The sequence below is a fragment of the Gobius niger genome (genome assembly GCF_951799975.1).
Source record: "Gobius niger genome assembly, chromosome: 1".
Taxonomy (NCBI): Eukaryota; Metazoa; Chordata; class Actinopteri; order Gobiiformes; family Gobiidae; genus Gobius; species Gobius niger.
In genome coordinates, this window is record NC_136852.1 from 40,473,641 (window position 1) to 40,490,447 (window position 16,807).

General features: G+C 40.4%; 1 protein-coding gene across 1 annotated transcript in view; it reads right to left on the reverse strand.

Moving 5' to 3' along the window:
• Positions 1 to 9,042: 9,042 nt before the first annotated feature.
• Positions 9,043 to 16,807, reverse strand: part of LOC306970745 (protein mono-ADP-ribosyltransferase PARP14-like) — a 47,579-nt gene continuing 39,814 nt past the window's right edge. The window contains exons 20-23 of the mRNA XM_079566772.1: positions 12,400 to 12,671; positions 11,792 to 11,931; positions 11,534 to 11,708; positions 9,043 to 9,468 (exon numbers count right to left, since the gene is read on the reverse strand). Coding sequence (XP_079422898.1) covers positions 9,188 to 9,468; positions 11,534 to 11,708; positions 11,792 to 11,931; positions 12,400 to 12,671 — 868 coding nt within the window. The 3' untranslated portion in view covers positions 9,043 to 9,187. The remainder of the gene's footprint in view (positions 9,469 to 11,533; positions 11,709 to 11,791; positions 11,932 to 12,399; positions 12,672 to 16,807) is intronic.

Consider the following 16,807-nt stretch of genomic DNA (forward strand, 5'->3'; position numbering starts at 1 on the left):
AGGAAGGTCTGAGTTTATAGTTAAAGTATTTGTGATTATTTAGACGCGTCGAGTTAAATCACCTGAACAAGCCCGATTTGAACCATGTAGCATCTGACAAAATAAAAACAATCAAATTAAACCAAAATTGAGTCTGAAATATTAACATTTCCGAGAAGTTTCACGTAACTCAACTAAATCCAGTTTCCGTACAGTTTGATCAAACGTGGCTCAGACGCGATAACCATGTTTTTGTGTGTTTTTTTTCCTGATGTTTTTTCTGTTTCACAAACGGTTGGTCTTTAACCTCTCACTCTGCTCAAATAAATGACTGTCATCTGAACCTCGGGTCTTTGGGGTTTGTTCAAGGTACCGCACGTCTGTTTGCTGATGGGTTACTTCAAAGGTGCTATGTGTTATTAGAGTATTATTGTAGAAGGGAATGTCCCCAATGCCATACAAATACAAAATGTAAACATATTCTCACATTTTAGGATGTCTTCTAGTTATTCGTATCGCTAGGTAACATCCTAAAACACATGGCTTTAGAGAAGTGGGCTTTTAAAAGAAGGTTTGGAGTCGAACCACCATTGGAGGACGTTTCACATGACACATTATTCTTATTCTGCTGACCAACATCACGCTCATGTTTCTGAGTATTGTCTCCACTTTATGAGGAAATGTTTAGACCATAGTTTATATCAGTGGTTCTCAACCTTTTGGAGCCGCGACCCCCATTATAACAGTTAAAGGGGTTTGTGAACATTAGCCTACATAATTCTTAAAAAAACAAAGAAAAAAACATGGCTAAAATAAAATTAATCAAATTACGAACATATAATGGCACTCTGGTAAAATAGCACTCACAGGGTGCTTCCTCGTACTATGTAAAAAAAAAAAAAATTAAATCTGCTTTCCTCCAACCCTGCATTACACGATGCTTGTTATAGAGAAGCTGTAAAAAAAAGTTTTAGCTGAAAATATTGATATTTAGGACTTGCTCAACTCTACTGAAGTTTTTACCTTTTAAGTCACACGGCGCCAATCCAAGATTCAGACATTTTTATTACTTTCAATTAAATCAAAACAAGCTCAACTATATACGGTCTAAAAAGACTACAGTTTTGGTGTCAGGTGGTAAAACCGATGTAAAAATTGGAAAATATTACTTTAGTTTAAAAGTCTTCAGTTGTTTTAAAAGAAAATGTTTACCCATGCTAACAAATGTTAACGCTAATGCAAGAGTCCACATAAAAGCCAATTTAATTTGAAATTAGTTGCTAATGTCAGGTGGTGCAACTGCAAAAAACAGCAAATAAAAATCTGAAAAATATAGGGATGCACTTATCCAACACTGGTATAAGTTATCAGAGTCAAAACCAGAAAAAAAAATCAGATATTGGTTCAAAACATCCGATACTGAACCGATCACAGTTTTGGGCAGACACCGAGCACTCTGACCCTGGTCCTCTGGCTTTATTGCTGATTCCAGCATCAGTCAGTTACAAATTACTGATGAAATGTTCAGAGGAGAAAGGCTGTCTAAGATACACTTGGCAAAGATTTGACTTTGTACAATTTTTTTGGAAACTATTTAAATTTTAGAGAAAACTCCTGACACTTTTTATACAGAGAAGCTACAAATACATCAAATACATTTAAATACTTGTTAAATGTTATTTAACAAACATAACTTGTTTGTTAAATAACAAAATTATCGACTCAAAAATATGCATGCATCAGTTTTGAAAAAACTTTTTGAAAATATGCTTTTAGACCCTAATACAACATATCCATCCATTTTCTTCCACTTTTCCGTTGCCGGGTTGTGTGGGCAGCTGTTGGAGCTGCACCAGCCCCTATGGCGCCCCCTGTAGGTGGTGGGTCCACAGAAGGACGGCCTCATGGTTCTGACCGGGCCTGCTGGTCTCTCATAAGGGGCTTCTGAACCGTTCTTTGTCTGACCCGTCACCTAGGACCAGTTTGCCATGGGAGACCCTACTGGGGCACGAAGCCTGTGACAACAGAGCTCCAGGATCATTCGATTCTATTATTTATATTTTTGAACATTAAATCGCATTGAGCAAGTTCTAAATATTCTTTGAATTAAATAATATTTTGGCTACTGAATCTTTATATGACCCATAGGTGCATCCCTATATTTTTCAGATGGTAATTTGGTGTTTTTTGCAGTTGCACCACCTGACATTAGCAACTAATTTCAAATTAAATTGGCTTTTATGTGGACTCTTGCATTAGCGTTAGCATTTGTTAGCATGGGTAAACATTTTCTTTTAAAACAACTGAAGACTTTTAAACTAAAGTAATATTTTCCAATATTTACATCGGTTTTACCACCTGACACTAACCTGGCTAACACCAGGCTGCTGTGTGCGCTCGAATTATTTCGAACTGCACAACAGCCTGGGGACCATGGCCAAATCTCCGGTGGATTTGGGAACCAATCACAGAGCGAGGAGGGACGGCAAGACGATGACGCGCTATTCGATATATGGAAGCTTGTAGTTTATTTACGGATAATTTAAAAAATAGTTTATTTACGGATCCAACATGACAGCAGCAGACACGATGGTATTTTTTGATCAAGCTTTAGACCTTGTTCTAAATAATTTAGCTCAAAAGTTTACAGCGGGTACGTCATACGTCATCTCATACGATGATATGATTGGCTGGGGCTACGTGCAGACGCATGAGACTTTTTTTTTTTTTTTTTCGTATCGCCCAATAAACGAGTATGGACGATCGTAAACCACACCTCTCCTACGAGAAAATAGGTGTGTTTAAGATGAGCGAGGCGCTGCAGGCGGCTGCAGGCGAGCGGTGCATGCCGGTCAGAATCGCTGTGACGCCACCTGTGCGACGGTGCCCGTATTCTCGTGAGACCGAGGCGGCTGGAGCGCCTTGGGTAGGCGAGCGAAGTTGCTTTTCTCCGCCTCGCTCGGCTGGCTGAACTACAAAGGCCAAAGGGATTGTGGGAAATGAAGTGCCGTAAACACGTACGCTGACAGAGGACTGACAGATGATTGGATATGAGTTGTGTTTAGATCGGAGACGTGTTGCCGTGACGCTCCGCAGCTCCTGCATCCTTTTTTCTCATCACCAAGATCTACTTACATCTGCAGAAATGCTTCAGAGTCTTCATATTTGACATAAAGTGCCCGTGTGTTCAACATATGGCCTACATTTAAATATGCATAAGTTTATTATTCTAATCCCAAACTGTAAGAGGAGAGTCTGTTATTTTAGCTGTAGTGATGGGGCGTCTGTCTGGTGTGTGGGAGAAGCAGAAATGTGTCACAAACTTTTAAAATAGTTTTATTCCCAAACTCTTTCTAATAAACGCGAGACGCTGCGTGATCTGAGGCTCCTCTCTGTTCTCGGGGCTGAGATGTGTCTGCCTTGATTAGAGGCGCCTTTCTCCGCCCTCTGACGCCACCGCCTGGTCTCGTCTGGAATCGAGGCGAGGCGCCTCGCATCTTAAAGGAATAGGCCACCGTTTTTACATACTGAGATATGTTCTTACCTCACTTTAGACGTGTTAATATATCCCCGTCTGGTCTTTGTCCGTGCGCTCTGTCAGGCAAACGGAGCACATACGCAGCCTCTCCCACATGTCACATAGCTCCGAAAAAGCTCACGATAGAAGCTACCAAGCTCTTCCACGTGTTCCCTATTTAAATAAAGTTACGTGAAGTGTTTTCATGCGAAGTATATTTACACAGAAATGTAACATGTCGATTTTATAAGCAAATAAAAAGGGGGACTATATTGTGAGGCGTAATGATACGAGGAGCACAGCGTCCGCGTAGTAACTCCTAAAGACTTCCCCCCGCTCACTTCCGTCAATAACCTTTAGGAGTTACTGCGCGGACGTTTTACTCCTCGTATCATTACGCCTCACAATATAGTCCCCCTTTTTATTTGCTTATAAAATCGACATGTTACATTTCTGTGTAAATATACTTCGCATGAAAACACTTCACGTAACTTTATTTAAATAGGGAACACGAGGAAGAGCTTGGTAGCTTCTACCGTGAGCTTTTTTGGAGCTATGTGACATGTGGGAGAGGCTGCGTATGTGCTCCGTTTGCGTGACAGAGCGCACGGACAAAGACCAGACGGGGATATATTAACACGTCTAAAGTGAGGTAAGAACATATTTTAGTATGTAAAAACGGTGGCCTATTCCTTTAAACACACCTAGTGAATTGGTGGTCCCCAGACTAAATATCACTTGTGATTTTAGTCTGGTGTTAGCCAGGCTAACCTGACACCAAAACTGTAGTCTTTTTAGACCGTATATAGTTGAGCTTGTTTTGATTTAATTGAAAGTAATAAAAATGTCTGAATCTTGGATTGGTGCCATGTGACTTAAAAGGTAAAAACTTCAGTAGAGTTGAGCAAGTCCTAAATATCAATATTTTCAGCTAAAACTTATATTTACAGCTTCTCTATAACAAGCATCATGTAATGCAGGGTTGGAGAACACTGCCCTGAAACTTTCATTTTTTAGAAGCAACAGTAAAATATAATATACGCTAAAAAAAAGTATGTATATTTTATCTACATGATCTGGCGATCCCCCAAATTTGTCTCGCGACCCCCTTAGGGGTCCCGACCCCCAGGTTGAGAACCGCTGGTTTATATGAGCTGGAAGAGAAGACTTTTTTGTTTCATGTGAATTGGACCAGGAATTACAGAGAAATTCGAAACAAGCTAATACGTTACAGTGGTCACATGGAAGCTGCTTCACCTCATTGTTAAAGTATACATGCTTTCCAGTCATGTGACCTTTGTTGTTTTGACAGCCATTTTTGAATACCGAAGTAGAATTATGCAGTCCTACATGTAACAATATCTCTACTCAGGATTTCTCGTAATCATTGCAGAAGAAGATGACAGTTAAAACACGGCCCCAGAGACGCACGTTTATGTGAAGAAACCAGTGAGTCGGTGTTTTAGCTGCTCAAGACGTTAGCATGCTACCGGTTAGCATTTAGCTTCAGCAGCTCAGCTCTGAACACTGGACACAACATGTGACAGAGGTCAGAGCTGAGCTGTGACTGTAGTATTTCCTCAGTGTTCATAGATGTGAGCCACATGTGTTTATCATGTTGAAGCCGTTGACAGTTGATTGCTAACCGGTAGCATGCTAACGTCTTGAGCAACTTAAGCACTGACTCAGACTGAGACTCTGTTGACATGACAAACTGTAAAAATCTGTTTCCTCTTTGATGTGTTCATTTAGTCTGAGCAGTGAAGCAGATCTTCCTGTAGCTCGACAGACAGAGCTCCACATTTGTTGGTTATATCACATAAACGTGAGTCTCTGGGGCCGTGTTTAAACTGTTATCTTCTTGAGCAATGATCACGAGTTCATAAAAATGCCACTGTTGTCTTTTCATTTTCATGCTGAGTAGAGATATCGTTACATGTATGCCCATACATGCTCAGTGGACATGGCGAGGCCGCGTGTGTGGGACTAACTTTGTCATCAAGGTTCAGTTTCACACGTACGGCCTCGCCATATCCACTGAGCATGTATAGGCTCAGTGGATATGGCGAGGCCGTAAGTCTGTAGCCCATACCTGTGCGGAGGTATGGATTTTTAACCTCTTACCACCTGCCCAAACCAAATATATTCTCTCCTCTTTGCCATTGTCGTCACTTTTAATTTCCCTTTTGTGTTTTTGTCACTCTTTTATTACTTTTTTGCTGGATTTTTGTTTTTTTCTGCTGGATTTTTGTCATTTTTTTGCTGGATTTTGTCCTTTTTTTTGCTGGATTTTTGTAATTTTTTTGTAATTTTTTTCTGGATTTTTGTGTTTTTTTTGCTGGATTTTAGTCATTATTTTGTCATTTTTTGGGGGATTTTTGTCATTTTTTTCTGGATTTTTGTCTTTTTCTGCTGTTTTTTTGTCGTTTTTTGCTGGATTTTTGTCGTTTTTTGCTGGAGTTTTGTCATTTTTTGGTCTTTTTTTGCTGGATTTTTATCTTTTTTTTTTGCTGGATTTTTATCTTTTTTTTGCTGGATTTTTGTCTTTTTTTGCTGGATTTTTGTCACTTTTTTGTTGAGTTTTTGTCATTTTTGTCGCTTTTTTTGGTCACTTTTTAGCGTTTTTTTTTGTTGCGTTTTCAATCTCATTTTCTTCTCGTTTTTTGCCTCTGTTTTGAAGAAGCTTTTAGATTTGGAGAATTTGGAGAAAACATGTTCAGGCGGGAGTTAAGAGCTTAAAGAAATAACCAGTCTGCTCACTCCAGCCACTAGGGGGCAGCTTAAATTTAAAAAAGGGAAAGAATTCCACACGTGTCCAGCAGAGGGCACTGACATAAGAGATCAGGATATAAACAGCATGTTATGGCCATTATAGGTAAATGGTCAGTCTGCTCCAGGGCAGCTGTGGCTACAATAGTAACTGACTGCCGTTGAGTGTGGAGTGAATGAATAATGACTTCATGTAGCACTTTGAGAAACAACATTAAAATCATTTCCCCAGCTCTTAGTCTCTGACCAGCATTGAGAATAAGCTTTAACAGCCAGGACCGGGAATTGAACCCACAACCTTTCCATGTTTGCCATTATTATCATGATTGTCTTTCATGAGGCTATATTTGCATTAAAATGTTGACCTCTACGTCCAGTTTAATGTGAGTGCAGTTCTTTTTCAGGACAGTAGGTGGCGGTGGAGCGGAGTAAAAACTAAAAGCAGACAGACTTCCAGATTTGGGCAGATTTTATTGCATAGCAGCAAAACGATCCAGTGCAAAGTTTCACGATTGGCATCAAACAAAAAACAAGTAAATATTTAAGGCATTTTTATCAAACCCCTGACACTACGTCCACTTTAGTAGGTACGCTTGTTTAAATCAACTACAAAATGATCTCCTTCTGCTGTAGATGCTGACATAAAAGAAAGAAGTATTGCACATTTTTTGATTGTTTAACGTTTTCATAATGAACTAAAGCGCTTTATAATGAAAGTGGCTGAAGTTGTCTCTATTTCGAAGCACAAAATCGCATTTATAGAACGAGCCAGGTTTAAAATGATGAAATTATGCGATTTTAATGTTGATGTAAGTGTATATTACAGAGAGGACTTCATAGCAGATAATCCAACAATTTCACCTCGTCTTCATCTGTTAAATGCTAATTAAATCCGGGTGGAAGTGAAAGACATCGGCAAATCCCTCTGAAAACAAAACCAAACTACTAAAGTGGCCGCTCAGTGCGTTCCCGTAAACGCGTGTGGACTTCAGAGAAAAGGCAGTTTCCGCAGCATTTCGGTCGGTCTGAGCACTTCGGGTTTCGTTGCTTAAATTGTGCTTATTTCCCAGACAGCAGACAACAAGAAAGTTCAAAGACAACACTGCAATGTGTAAACATTTGGCGAAGCGTGAGAATGAGCTAAATAACAGAGGTCGACCGATATATCCAGCGCCCATAAAAAGCCGACATCCCAGAGACCGAAAGTGATGAAGTCAGGGCTTTAAAACGAGTCCTCACACGACTCCCTCGGCCTCAGGGGGACGGAGAAATAGAAATAGGTGAGCTACAAGTCTGTTAAACTAAACTTGAGTGAATATGGACATGCTGTATGTCCTTTTGAAGCTCAGAACTTGGAGAATTTAATTGCTGAGTTAGTTTTAACACATTCCTGATCGTAATGTCACTGCTAGAAATAGTATGCTAATGCTAACGGCAGCGTGGTGATGCTAACAGCAACTGATCAAAGCTGGGACGGACACTATGATCATTTAAGTCAGGAGTGTCCAAACGTTTTTCATGGGAGGCCACATATTGGAGCGTACACGGGGTAAAGGGCCATGGGTCGGTGGTTAGTTCCACGAAACCTTTAAATTGTGCCTCAAGCCTTTATTTATGCTTAAAACCTTAATGCCAGCTCTGTCTCACAATAAAATGCTAGTTGTTAGGCTAGAATTGTGTAGAATTATTACAAATTAAATAAAAAGGACCATCTCTGATGTTGTGAACCGATTCAGCAAGAAGCCTGAGGGCCACATTTGGCCCGCGGGCCGCACTTTGGACACCCCTGATTTAAGTGCTGGAGAGGCCTATTTATGTTTTTACAGGAGTATAGACCAGATATTTGGCCAAAAATATCGACTGAGCACATCGGCATCGCCCTGAGAAAATCCCATACCAGTCGACCTCTTCTAAATAACTTGCTACATGGTGAATAAATTGCCCTGTAGCGCCCCCTGGATAAAGGAACAGTTGCATTGTGTGAGCTAATTTTGTCAGGCATGATTATGTAACTCCTGGCAGGGGAGAAGCAGATAAATAAGCATAAGTCTGGCTGGGCTTAAACCTAAACGCATATACATAATGTGTACCCAGCTCTAATAATGTGCGAGGTCACTAATAGGTCAGGGCAACGATACTTGGTTTTCAAAACCTATACTAGAATATTTGTCGTCTAGAACCAGAAAACAGAACAATGTGTGGAAGATCTGCAAATTTACAATATCACGTTAATCTTCAATGCCAAGAAATGTGGGGGAAATGGGGAATAATTTGGGAAAATTGGGGCAGAATTGTGAGGAACTGTGGCGAAGTTAAGGACATTTTTATTTAAAAAAAATGGGGGGAAAAGTAGGGAAAAAATGGGGGGAAATTGGAAAATATTAATAATAAAAAGCCTTTGAGCTGAAACATCCATTCAGCATTTCTTTAATGCTGTCTCTGGACCAACAGCATCAAAACTTGGACCTAAAGAGAGAAGATTTTTTTCAGTTTCTGCTGTTGATACTGGTTTAACGGTACCCAGCCCTGCGCTTACTCTAGTTCCTCCTTTAGAAAAAACTTTTTATCTGCTGAAAAACCTTGGCCAAAACTGAAAGGTGATTTGTTTAAACATTGCCTTTAGAATGTTCAATATTTGAACATTTTTTAAGACCCCAGGCCCAGAATAGATCACCATTCTCATCATCTTGGTTTTTGGCTCAAGGATCAAACGAGGTCGAGTTGGAACAAAAAATGCTGGACTGAAGACAACTCGGACTAAAAGTGGGAGTCACAAATGGGCGGATAATGGGCTTAACCGGCTTGTGTTTGCATAGTTCGCCATAACTCTACATATAGTTTAAGAAAAAGGCGACACTGAAAGGCCTGAGCGTTTCTTTGGCATCACTCGGCTGCAGCCTCCGTCCTGTTTGTAATTGTAGCTCAGGTGAAAGTGATGAGGTACTGCGGGTAAGCCTGGACATCGTTGAAGATTATAAACATGGTTGGGTTTGGCGTTTGGTCGGTGACGCTGTCGTAGAGTTCGCTGGGGTTGCCTTTCGCCGGGGGAGTGATCATTCCCTGTTGACCTTTGGTGAACTCTCCGACCAGCACCAGAGCCACGTACAGACGCTTGTGCCCATTGGTATCCGGTTTGGAATAGCCTCGCTTAACGGAGTAGGCGGGGTCCACGGCGAAGTACGTACCGTTGCCGAACATCGCAGCTGTGAGGAGAAAAGGCAGCAATCAAGGGACGAACTGTACAGGTGCTCATCATATAAATAGAATATCATGAAAAAGTTTATTTATTTCAGGAATTCCATTTAAAAAAAACGTTTGTAGTGTATACATTCATTCCACACAGACTGTTATATTTCAAGTATTTTTAATTTTTTTATCGCTGAAACAAATGAAAACCCCAAATCAGTATCTTAAAAAAATCTGAATATTGTGAAAGGGTTCAATATTGAAGACACCTGGTGCCACACTCTTGTCAGATAATGGACCCAAAACACCTGCAAAGGCCTTTAAATGGTCTCTCAGTTGTTATAGACGACACAATCATGGGGAAGACTGCTGACTTGACAGTTGTCCAAAAGACGACCATTGACATCTTTCACAAGGAGGGCATGACACAAAAGGTCATTGCTAAATGAGACAGAGCTCTGTGTCCAAGCACATTAATAGAGACGCGAAGGAAGGAAAAGATGTGGTAGAAAAAAGTGTACAAGCAAAAGGGATAACCACGCCCTGGAGAGGATTGTGAAACAAAACCCATTTAAAAATGTGGCGGAGATTCACAAAGAGCGGACTGCAGCTGGAGTCAGTGCTTCAGTAGTATGCAAGACATGGGTCTCTATTGAACAAGAGGCAGCGTCAGAAGCGTCTCGCCTGGGCTAAAGACAAAAAGGACTGGACTGCTGCTGAGTGGTCCAAAGTTATGTTCTCTGATGAAAGTACATTTGGCATTTCCTTTGGAAATCAAGGTCCCAGAGTCTGGAGGAAGAGAGAAGAGGCACAGAATCCACATTGCTTGAAGTCCACACAGTGCCAAAGCTACCAGTATCTGGTTTAAGGTGTTCTTGATTGGCCAGCAAACTCGCCTGACCTTAACCTTAACTTGTGAAGAGGAAGATGCGATGCGCAAAACCCAACAATGCAGACGAGCTGAAGGCCACTATCAGAGCAGCATGGGCTCTCATAACACCTGAGCAGCGCCATAGACTGATCCACTCCATGCCACACTGCATTGCTGCAGTAATTCAGGCTAAAGGAGCCCCAACTAAGTATTGAGTGCCGTACATGCTCATACATTCCATGTTCATACTTTTCTGTTGGCAAACATTTCTAAAAAACCTTTGTTTGTATTCATCTCAAGTAATATTCAAATTTTCAGAGATACTGAATTTGGGATTCAGCTATAAACATCAAAATAAGATAAGACAAGAAATAAACACTTGAAATATATCGGTTTGTGTGTAATAAATGGATAAAAATACAAGTTTCACTATTGAATGGAATTACTGAATTTAAATAACCTGGCTAACACCAGTCTGCTGTGTGCGCTCGAATCATTTGGAACTGCACAGCAGCCTGGGGACCATGGCCGGAATTTTCGCATGGATTTGGGAACCAATCACAGAGCGAGGAGGGACGGCAAGATGATGACGCGCTATTCGATATACGGAAGCTTGTAGTTTATTTACGGATAAAAAAAAAAAAAAGTTTATTTACGGATCAAACATGACAGCAGCAGACGCGACGCTATTTTTCGATTAAGCTTTAGGCCGTGTTCTAAATAGTTTAGCTCTAAAGTTTACAGCGGGTACGTCATACGTCATCGGATACGATGATACGATTGGTTGTGGCCTCGTGCAGACGGATATGATAGACATTCGTAGCGTCCAATAAACGACTATGGACGATCGTAAACCACACCTCTCCTACGAGAAAATGAATTGGTGGTCCCCAAACTAAATATCACTTGTGATTTTAGTCTGGTGTTAGCCAGGCTAGAATTTAAATAAATGTTTTCACGATATTCCAATTATATGACGAGCACCTGTATATTATGAGACCTGGGGGCTCATTTATAAACCTCACGTACTAACTGTTCTGCACCAAAAAAATTGTGTTTTTCTTAAAACAAAGTAACTGCTGACTGTAAATATATTTTAGCCGCAGTACTGTTCGTACGTGAGCTTTTGGCCTCATTTTGTCCGTACATGAGCTTTATAAATGAGCCCCCAGATCTCTGCTGAGCAGCCCTACATAAGTAAGACTGTTTACCGTGAGTTCCTGCGTAGCTGCGGTTGAAGCCTTGTTTGTTGATGAGGTCGATGGAGTTGGGGCCGGTTCCATGAAAAAGCACCTTCTCGTTGTTTTGGTGTTTGTTCTTCGTGTCCATCTCCTCCTTCTTTATCTGATAATTCTTCCACAGAGTCACGTTCTGCACGCGCTCGATCTAAAAGGGACAAATGTCTGGATTAAACCTGGTTTAGTCTTTACCAAGCCTATATTTATCTGGTCCAGTCCTGGTTAACGTACAGAGAGGATGTTGAGCTGCAGCGTCGCCACTTCAGCCTCCACTTTCTGAAACTCCTTTGAGCCCGGTTTGAGTGTGACCAGTTTGAGCAGTTCCTTGCTCTTCATGTCGCTCCACTCTGTCGGCACCGAGGCGTCAGCGGCTACAAACACACAAAGTAAGACATTTTTGTTTAATATCTCTGCTGATGGGTTTTACCAACAGTCAACAGTCGACTAATGTGAAAGTCATAAGGAAAGCTGAATTAACAGTTACTGTCAGATGAGGCAATCAGAATGATGAACACTTAACCACCAAGCTTGGCCATATAATTCCAGCAACTGAACAATAACGCGTAACTGAAAGTGCTGCATTAAAACATAATTTTCATTATGTGTTTTTGAGCGTTTAGCACTTCAGGTTCTCCTTTGTATGAGAGTCTGTGAAAGCCCATAGTTAGAGGCAGATTTGTAATGACTTGTGACTGACTTTTCACACTAAACTGAACTGAAAATTGTTTTACCTAAATTCTTTTGTGCAAACTAAGAAGACGTTCAACTTTGTGACACTTTTTGTTTCATGTGGATAGGCCCAGTAATTCTATATTCAGATTGTTAAATTGAACTCTCACCTTTAACCTCCCTCCTGAAAATCTCCACTGTTTTCCTTCCGGAATCACAGACTGCTCTCATCCTCTGAGGGTCCGCAGTGAACGTCTGATTGTTTATGGTGATCTGTGTGGTTTTGTTTTTGGCCATAGCTTCCTCCAGAGCCAGGTTGGTCATTATATCAAAGGCTTGCTTGTCTCCATTGCCCAGGACGAGCTGCCACTCCACCTCACCGCTCAGGTAAAAGGCGTCCTTCTTCCGACTCTCAGAGCGCTCCAGTTTGCGGATCATGTCCCTGAAATCACAAAATTCACGTATCAAGTATCAAGTGTCTCTGACCTCTGATGTAAAAGTAACAAGACGTATGAGCCGTTTACACTGCTCTCAAACAACGCTACGTTAGTATTGGCCACATGCATTTTTTTTTACAACGCACATTTTTTTCCTCTAACCCCGGGCTTCACTGCAAAGGTAGGCCGTACTCATGTGGACAGGAGAGAACGCATTCAGAACCCCATCTGAACTGTGATTGGCTGAACTCACCAGTCACCATCTCATATTTTGTTGTGAGGCTTCTCACTAGAGGTCAATCGATATATGGACCAGCCGATATCTCAGGCTGATATTTGTTTTACAATATCAATAAATTAAAATGGGCCACTCCTGGAGCTGCCAAGTGTTTGTGTTTTAGTTTATGAAATAATTGATCTAACATATTTGTAAATTGCAACCTAAAGCCTGTCATTGATCCTTTAAAGGGGCTAGATGCAAGTTTACCATTTTATACTCACTACTGCCACCTCAGGTCATACGCGTAACTGCACCTTCTATATTAAGCTCGAGCATGACGCCACTTCGGTCCTGAATTAACACCTTTTTGAGTGACAGTGCAGGATTTTAGAGGCAGTTGTGGTGAACAGGTCTGGGCTCATTCTACACATTAGGACATGGAGGAACATGTAGGGGGAGGAAAATACATCATTTTAACATTTTTAAACTCCGTATAGTCCCCTCAAAGGAAGGGTATTGGGATTGGTTAATGCTGAAAGCTACTCAAACTCCGAGTATTGGTATCTGGAGCAGAAAACCTGGATCGGTGCATCTCTAGTAGCCTATTGACTGAAATGTTTTAATAAGCCCTATGCCCCTAATAAAGTGCCCCATGCTGTCCCAGTTTAGTTTAGAAGCTTCATACACAGGATTATAGACCAGACATTTGGAAGAATCTGACAAAAATATCGGTCAAAAATAACGGCCGTGCATATCGGCATCAGCATTAGAAAAACCCACATCGGTCAACTTCTAATTCACACATTTATATTTAGTCAGATAATGGCCTGTGAATAATTTGCAATGACCTACTTTTACTTTACAGAGCTTCAGAGTGGCCTCAGAAAGCCACAACATACGTTTTCAGGAAACTGCAGACCAATCTCAAAGTTGCTTTTTCTATCTAAAATTCTTGAAAAAAATGTTTGTAGTCAGTTGCACACTTGAATGAGCACAAATCATTTTAAGATTTTCCAATCTGGCTTTAAGACAATGCACAGCACAGAATCAGCACTTTTAAGGGTTTTTAATGACATTCTTTTATCGTATGATTCTGGCAACTTTGTGGTCCTTGTACTTCTTGACTTAACAATTTCACGGTCCACACAGTGGACAATGAAATTTAATTGCACGCCTTGAACTGTGAGTTGGCATAAAGGGTGTAGCTCTGGACTGGTTTGAATCCTATTTAAATGAAAGGACTTTTTGTATTAGTTTGGAGGACTGTAAGTCTTCTCATGCACCTCTGTACTATGGAGTTCCACAAGGGTCCATATTGGGCCCCATTTTTTTCCCGTTGTATTTGTTGCCTCTGGGATCCATAGGAGACATGGCATCTCCTTCCACTGTTATATGGATGTTTGCCAGATTTACTGTATGTACGCTTGAGAAAGAAGGACGGACTTTCTGTGGACTCTTTACAAATGTGTCTTAGTGACATAAAATCCTGGATGCCTATTAATTTCCTCAATTTCAATGACTCAAAGACTGAGGTGATGGTGTCTGGTCCCAGCTCCGGTGTCAGTTCTGTAGTAGAGTAGCACGATCTTGATATGTACTGTAAACAGGAGCTTGTGAATTTGGGTTTTAAAATGGATCCTGAATTTAAGCTTGACAGCCAAGTTTGCTCAGTTGTAAGGTCCGGCTTCTTCCATTTGAGGCAGTTGGCCAAAGCAATGCACTGTCTGTCACGTTAGCACTTTGAAACTGTAATTCATGTCTTCAGCACTACACTACACTACACTTTATTTTCAGGGCAGTCCTGCATTTCCCGACTGCAGTTAGTGCAAAATGCGTCTGCACGGCTTTTAACTGGTACACGCAAATTTGAGCACATCACCCCAATATTATCTTCTCTTCACTGGCTGCCTGTAGCCTGGCTAGCGCCAGACTGCTGTGTGCGCTCAAATCATTTGGAACTGCACAGCAGCCTGGGGACCATGCCCAAAATCTTCGCATGGATTTGGGGACCAATCACAGAACGAGGAGGGACGTCAAGACGATGACGCGCTATTCGACATACGTAAGCTTGTGGTTTATTTAAAAGTAAAAAAAGGAAGAAATAAAAACTAAAAAATAACTTTAAAAAAAAAGTAAAATAGTTAAGCTCAAAAGTTTACAGCAAGCACGTCACACGTCATGATAGACATTCGTAGCACCCAATGAACAGCTATGGATAATTGTAAATCACACCTCCCCTACGAGAAAATGAATTGGTGGTCCCCAGACCAAATATTAGGGGTGCGCCAAGATACAAATCCCACGAGACGAGACACAAGATTGAGATTTTGACATAATTTGCAATGATAAATAATATTTAGCAATTACCAGCATTTCCTTTGTACGGAGCCATTGTATTGTATTGTTTGTAACAAAATGAACAAACTAATAAGAATGGGAATTGATAAGATTTTACCAATATCATCAGGCTCTATTTGTGTGCATACAGTTTAATATTAGAACAAGGCTAATAATTGGTCAGCTCCCTTCATATTTGCAAAGGGATGCTGCAGCTTACAATCTTTGCTCACAAGATGACCTTTTATTATTAGTACCAAGGGTCAGATCCGAGTTTGGAAAGAAGGCCTTTCAGTTTTCTGCTCCAACTTGCATGGAGCACATTGCAGAATGTTTTGAAGTTGAAGGAACTGGTCTCGGTAGAGCCTTTTAAGAGAATTTTGATAATTCATGATTTGGAAAATTCAGTGTGTAACTGCTTTTAATTGATTTTGACTCTGTTTCTGGACGTTGACAGTATGTAAAATGTGTTTCTGCTGGATAGGCTCACTAACTTTGATTATTAATGTGATACGTGTGTTTGTGTTCTGATATTTTAGATTTGTAATCTGTGCTGCCATTTTTGGCCTGGACACTCTTGAAAAAGAGATTCTTAATTTCAATAAGTCTTTTCCTGGTTAAATAAAGGTTGAATAAAAAAAATAAAAATACATTTGGCTCTTTTGACAGGCGTATTCTGATTACCAAATTCTAAATAATTAAATATAATCTGAAGCTTTGTTTTGAAAAGTTGATTTCAGGTTGAGGAGGAGGAGACAGGTTTACATTTAGAATCTAAACAGTCTGTGCCAGACACTAACGCACAGGAGTTAATGATTTTCTTTTATAAATCATTGGTTGTCTGGATAAGAAATTTTAGTTAAATATATTTATATATATATTTAGGAGACAAACACAGTGTTATTTGAGAAGATTTGAGTGAAATAAAGTTTGTAAAAAGTGTGCAAGAATTATTTAAACAAAATTAGGCATGTGCATAAATTTAGGCACCACAAAATAAAAATTAAGTCAATATTTAGTGGATCCTCCTTTTGCAGAAATGCTTTCTAAAGCTTCCAATTAGAGTCTGGATTCTGGTGGAACGTATTTTGGACCATTCCTCTTTACAAAACATCTCCAGCTCTGTCAGGTTTGATGGTTTCTGAGCCTGGACAGCCCGCTTTAAATCACAACACAAATGTTCAAAAATATTCAGGTCTGGGGACTGAGACGGCCGTTCCAGAACGTTGTACTTGTTCGGCTGCTCTGCTTTGTGGCAACAACACTAAGGGCTGCCATTGGTCCGCCATTGCTGTAGTACCTCCATATCGCCGCTAGTCTCCCATTGAAATGCATTGGACTTAAGACACGTGAAAAACAACTTTAGAGCCTGGTCTAGGGATGGGCGATATGACAAAAATAGAATATCACGATTTTTGAATAATATACTCCCGATTTCGACTTTATCACAATTTTTTTTATAGTGACAACTTAAATTACACACTGAAGAAAAAAAAGATTGAATGAATATACTAATTCATTCTACTTTGTGATAATCAACACAGCAAAAATAGACTTACAACTAACTCTATACATTAGAAAACA